The sequence below is a fragment of the Benincasa hispida genome, chromosome 3 (assembly GCF_009727055.1).
Source record: "Benincasa hispida cultivar B227 chromosome 3, ASM972705v1, whole genome shotgun sequence".
Lineage (NCBI taxonomy): Eukaryota > Viridiplantae > Streptophyta > Magnoliopsida > Cucurbitales > Cucurbitaceae > Benincasa > Benincasa hispida.
Genome location: NC_052351.1, coordinates 18,474,685 through 18,481,381, shown reverse-complemented (window position 1 = coordinate 18,481,381; position 6,697 = coordinate 18,474,685). Strand labels below are relative to the sequence as shown.

At 31.7% G+C, this 6,697-nt stretch overlaps 1 protein-coding gene across 1 annotated transcript; it reads right to left on the bottom strand.

Annotated features, from left to right (window-relative positions):
* Nucleotides 1-424: 424 nt before the first annotated feature.
* Nucleotides 425-2,267, bottom strand: LOC120074123 (transcription factor MYB44-like). The gene has a single exon (XM_039027141.1). It carries the CDS (start codon nucleotides 2,104-2,106, stop codon nucleotides 1,201-1,203), a length of 906 nt encoding a protein of 301 aa, XP_038883069.1. The 5' UTR covers nucleotides 2,107-2,267; the 3' UTR covers nucleotides 425-1,200.
* Nucleotides 2,268-6,697: the final 4,430 nt, after the last annotated feature.

Genomic DNA, 6,697 nt, shown 5'->3' with positions numbered 1-6,697 from the left:
CTTTGATATATTATCTGATACCATATATCGAGAAAAGTCGAAGATAATTGATAAAGAAAAAAATTGATTTTTTTAACTCGAATCTCGTGGTCGACCTCGTCCGAAATGGAAAAAAAAAACTATTTTTACGAGTTTTCAAAAAACGTGCTAATTTTGTAAAATGAAAACCTATTGTTTATGATCATTTTCTGGAAAAAAAAAATAATAATTATCATAACTCTTCAAAAACTTAAAAAAAAAAAAAAAAAGTGCTAATTTTTGGAATGGTCTTCTCAGGAAATTCATAATACCACACATCTCTCGAAGTGGGAAGTTAATGATTTTCTAAAATAAATATATTATCCCTAACAGCATTGCCTCAACTAAAAAGAAGATTCCACACCCCCTCAATATCCAAATAAACTTCAAAAAGAATATCCAAATAAACTTCAAATAGAATATCCAATTCTCACCAAAATAAAAATAAATAAATAAACAAAGGAATATCCATTCAAAGAATTCCCTCGTTGAAATTTCTTCTAGTCTGTCATTCAAAATATCCCTTGTAGTTGTAGTTATGGCCATTGTCCATTTCCAGACCGAAAATGAGAAGGAAGAAAAGGTATACATAGATAGAATTTAGAACATTATTTGACCACCATTCAACTTTAAACTAAGGGATCGATTTTCTGCACTTTTGATTTGTTTTCCTTTTTCTTTTTCTTTTTTTTCCCTTATGATTTTATGTTTTTTAAAATGAGAGACGAGAAATGTCAAGAATGAAAGCAAAGTTCCAATACTCCCAAATTTCAGAAGTCCAAACCTTTTTTTTTTTTTTCCCAGTTTTAGGGTCCATAAATTCATATACTTCTTCCGAACTTCACCTCTGTTTTGTTCAATTTCCGTTTCTGTAATGGAAGTGGGAACTTCCCTCCCTTTTCTTTGTCTGTACATTGACTAAATATTATTTCCTTCAAAAACTACAATAAAAAAGAGCTGAAAATTGGAAAGAAACCAAAACTCCCAGGTTTTGTTCTTTGTTCTTCCCACACTAACACATTTTCTTACTGTGTTTTCTCATTCTCTCTGTCTCTTCTTTTGGAAGCCTGAGAATGAATGGTAAGTAACTGCAATCATCATCATTATAATCTCCCCTCCAAATTCTAATTAACAATTTTCGTTTTTAAGAGTTGAAATCTTGATGATGAATCACCGTTTCGCTTAAAAGCTAACGTTCCTAATCCCACCAGCTTTTGCCTGCTGAAAACATCTTCTTCCTCTCTGCTCCGATAACCCTTCCATATAGCTTTTCACCTCCGATTTTATCATCTCTTGCATCACCGCCATTAAATCTGCACTGAAAACTCCAAACCCATTTATTTTCTCAGCCATCCCACCACTAGGCTGGGTCGTTCTTCCTTGCTCTGTTGTCGCCATGCTCTGTATTTGAGCGAATGCCGCCGTTAGAGGTACCTGCGCCGTTGACCCACTTACGTTGTGGCTCGAACCGTCGACTCCAGGGAGAGACAACGACAGCAACGTCGGCGGGTCGGTGTCGGAACACGGCGCTGATTCTCCCGGAGGTATAACGCCGCCGGTTCTGGCAACAGGGCGGTAGACAGTCGTAGACACAACAGGAACACTAGAATCACTTATGTCAGATCCCGATGGACTTCCAGGGCTCATGTAGAGTCCATTCGAGCCGTTGACGGCAGCACCAGCGCTGGCCGATTTCTTCAAAGGCTGTACGTTCGGATCCGCTTCATATCCCTCATTCATCATCGACGAACACTTTCGCTTCAGCGTGGAATTCCAATGATTCTTGACAGCGTTATCCGTTCGGCCGGAGAGAAGGCGAGCAATAGTAGCCCATCTGTTTCCGAAGTTAGCATGAGCTCTGATAATAGTCTCATCCTCCTCCGGCGAGAAGGGGCGGTGCTCCACCTGAGGAGAGAGCTGATTGCACCACCGGAGCCGGCAGGACTTACCAGAACGACCGGGAATCGATTTGCTGATGAGGGACCAGTTGCGTGGGCCATGCTTCTGAACCAATCTCTGAAGAGCATCGTCTTCTTCAGGGCTCCACGGACCTTTGATCCGATCCATATCTTTACGGGTAAGCGCCATGAACAATTAAGAACAGAAGGGTTTAAAAGAACATCAAAATTGGGAAAATAGAAAAGGGAGAATTAAAGGGTAAAAGATTTTAAAATTGAAATTGGGATTTTAATGGTAGAGCTCTGAGTTATGGAGTTCCTGTAGGGTTAATGGAGCAGAGGTGGGGGAAGGGTGAGGGGGTTCTTATAAAAGAGATGACACTGGCAACCTACCGAGCCGGTGGGCTCGTTTTAAAGGGAATTAGAAACGTTCCGGTAAGTGGCACCGGTTCTCCCCAGTAAGCGGTTGGACGTTGCGGTTGCGATACAGCTGGCGATGAACACGCGTCGCGTTTTTACCTGCATTCAATTTTATAACAAAATCACTTCTTTTTTATTTTTATTTTTTTCTTTTTGCTATTGTTTTTATTTTTCAGTTTCTTTCTGGAAAAAGGAAAATTAAATTTTGAAATTTGAAAAAAATAAACGCTCAGTGAAGGAGCGTGAAGGACACGCTCTGTAGCACAGACCTTGTGCTGCAAGTCTTTTTGTGCCTCCGCTTCCAATAATTAACACCTTTCTACCTTCTATCCTCACCGTCCACTTTTCATTTTTTCCCCCTCTTTTTCATTCCACGTGTGCGTAATCCAGCTTGCCACGTCAACAGTCGTTTCACCTCCCTCTATTTTGATAACCGGCCACTGCAAGTTTTTTGTTCAAAATATTTACATGATGTATTATTGATAAATATGTATTGTAATATTTTTATTATGTAAAAAAGGGAGAAAAAAAAGTGTTTGAAAATAGTAGAATCAAAGTGTTCAGAAATTGAATGCATAGATAAAATAATGAAAATATTTGTCGATATATTATTAAATTGAAGGACTCGATATTGATATTAAATATGTATGAATATCTCGAATATTTTTTATTAATGCTTGTAAAACATTAAAAATATCATCTATTTTACTCCAATATAAACAAGAATACTAATAATAAATAACAATATTCATAATTTAGTTGGGGGAGTAAAAATAACTTAATTATTCATGTAGATAAATTTTATAAAATTCATAATTTATAGAAATATTCATCGATATCGATACATCGATATTTTAATGTCAAGTTGTAACATCTTTTACTTTAAACTTCCATTTTTATCAAATTGATCCCACACTTTGATGAGTGTACAGTACAATCTTAAAATTAAACTTAAAATGTGTTTGCAGAATTTGCAAACCAATAAGTTTTGATAAAAAGTATTCTTATATGCTTTCGATGAGTTATAAAAGCATGGGTATGATATAAATGTGACTCAATTTGGGGAAAAAAGAAAAAAGAAAAAGAAAAAAAGATTAGAGCTATTTTTTTGTTTTCCTAAAAAAAATAATGTTAATCTTAGTAAAGTTATTTAATGGTCAATTTGTATCCATTAATCAAGTTAAATCTATGTGAAACTAGATAATATCGATATAATGATTTTACACATGTTTTTACGTTATTTTCCCCTAAAATTAATAGTTAAATTAGCAAAAAGAATTCTAACATTTAACTAAGTATAAGTTTAATTTGCTGAAATGGAAAATTTTAGAGTAAGATTTGATACAACTTAATAATTTTAAGGGTAAAAGTTACGTTTTTTTCCTCATGAGTTAGAAAAATATATATTTTTTTTGTCAAATATTTCATTCCTTAATTAAATATATAAATTATTAATTAAAATAAAACTTTTTTTTTTTTGTTTCAAGTATTTCACAAAGGTCCTACTCCTATTTGATAATTCTACTTGTTTTCTGTTTTTGGTTTTTAAAATTTATTATGGTTTTAACACAATTTTATTGCCATGGTTTCGATCTTTCACAACAAATTCTAAAATAAAATCAAATTTCTTTAAGTCAACGATTTCATTTATTATTATTATTATTTTTTTTTTTTTTTTGTCAAAATGAGCATAGCTCAACTAGCATAGTGCTTGTATCATCAATCTTAAGGTTAGATGTTCGATTCCCTCATTCGTATTTAAAGTCAACACCTTTGCAAAAATAAATAAATAAATATTTTATTTTTAATTTTTAATTTTTGAAAATTAAGCTTATAATAACTACTTTCACCCATAAGTTTTCATGTTTTGTCATCCATTTTCTATTCTTATTTTTTATAACTATATCAAAATTTGAAAACTAAAAAAATAAACATCATTTGGTAATTTTTTTATTTTTGGTTTTTGAAATTTATACTTTCTTCTAATTTCTAACTCATGGTTTTCATACTTACTGGTAAACATTTGAATTCTGAGCAAATTTCAAAATATAAAAAACAATTTTTTGAAATTTTATTTTTTTGCCTTAGTTTTCAAATTTTGGTTTTAATTTTTAAAACACTTCTCAAATGTAGACAACAAAACACATAAACTGAAGAATGGAAGCGGTACTTATTAGCTTATTTTGAAAAAAAACAAAAAACAATATGATTATCAAACGTAACCATAGTTATTTAAAAGCATTGTTTGTTTTTTAAATTCAAATAGCAATTCCACTCACTACAAGAAAACACCCATTTTCTGACGCTTAAAATCGTAGGAAAATGGTAAAGAAGCATTGGGAGATCCACTCCTGACGATAAACTAGTTATCGGGAGTTTGTCCAGGATATATCCATTGGGAGAACATCTCCCGACACTACAACATATACCCTTGGGAATTAATATATCACCGACGCTTGATATACTGCATCGGTAGTTTGGAACTCTCGACGCATGTATAAACATTATCAAGAGTTCTTAAATCTCCCAACAGCAATAAGCCGTCAGGAGTTCAATTCAAAAATCGAGTTTCTGAATTTGAATTGTCAACGAATAGATCTAAAAACTTTCAACGTTTTTCGTCGGGAGAAGTTATTTTTTTAATTTTTAATTTTTAATTTTTTTAATTTGATCTAAATAACCTAAAATGTATAACATTATTAAGCAAATAAAAAAAATATTCACGTATTGAACAAAACAAACAAACAAAGTCGATAGTATTAGCTATTACATAAAAGAGAGAAAAGTTAGCAAAATGGTCTTCAAAGAAATATATCTTGACAAATACATAGAAGAATGAACTCTCAACATATCTCCAAGACAACATCTCCAACAACATTTCCAGCATCATCTCCAAATAGCATCCTACAAAACAAACAAAAACCATAAGGTGAATCCTACAATCCTACAAAATAAAAGAAAATCTTACAATCTTACAAAACAAAGAAAATCTTACAATCTTACAAAACATAGTAAATCTTACAATCTTACAATCTTACTATCCTATAAAAGAAAGAAAATCAACACACTTTCAAAACTACATGTTCTCAATCTTAAACCTCCACAGATACATAAAGACCACAAGTTTAATCCAAAAGAATAACTAATCTCAACCAATCCCACACAACATTCAAAATTCATAAACTTTTACAAACAAACAAAAGCCATAAGATGAATCCTACAATCCTACAAAATAAAGAAAATCAACATTTTTCCAAAATTACATATTCTCAACCCGAAACCTTCACAGACACACAAAAACCATAAGTTAAATTCCAAAAGAAAGATAATTAATCTCAACTTATCCCACACAACATTCAAAATTCATAAATTTCCACAAACAAACAAAAAATTCTAAGTTGAATTCCAAAACAAGTATAACTAATCTCAACCCACTCCACATAACATTCAAATTTCATAAACATCCACAAACACAAAAACTCCATAAAACACATCAAGATCCAATTGTTTGGTTGTCATAACTGTAGGATAGCTAACAATTTCATTATCATAAAACTACTAATAAGACATAACTATTTTGTTAACATAATTGTAGGATAGCAACATATTAGCCATCTAGATAATAAAGTAATCATTTTTAATTAGATCATCCTTCTCTTTGTGATTGCATCATATCTTCAATCATTTTTTTTTTCATTCCTTCCATTTGTCTTGCATGATCCTCTCTCATTTGGTTTTGAATGTCTTCAAGTTCCTTGATCTTCAATTGAGATTGTTCGATAAACCTTATAAACCTTTTCTGACCTAACTTGTAATCTAAAAATTGGGATACTCCTTCTCTATACTCAACCAACAACTTATTTCTAAGTTTGATCAATTATTTATTCATTCTTAAAAATAATCCTTGACCCAACTTGTAATCCAAAATAAATTATAACTTGTGTTGTATACATAATGAATGGTGGTTAACTTTTTTAGGCTTATATATGCTCATAGAAATAAGAATGGGATTATTATAGACTTACGGATGTGTTTCTCAACGACAAATTAAAGAAAATAAAACACCAAGAACAAGAAATTAAAGGAAAAAATACAAAGAAATTTATGAATAAAAATGGAGAGAAGCTTCTGAAAGGTCAATTAATCTCTTCAAAAATCCACATGAAAAAACCAAAATCTATAATTAAACATGCAAATAGTGGTGGTGGCCAAAGAAGTCACACTAAAAAACTATGAGAAAATCCAAAATAAAAGTCAATAATTATTTCCCCTTTTCTAATAATCTTAAGTGGCCTTCCAAAAAACATCCCCAATTCAACACAAAACCATGAGAAATTTATAAATAAATAAATAAAAAGAAA

Coding starts and splice junctions, on each gene's coding strand:
- LOC120074123 (XM_039027141.1), bottom strand. CDS start 2,106: ATGGCGCTTACCCGTAAAGATATGGATCGGATCAAAGGTCCGTGGAGC.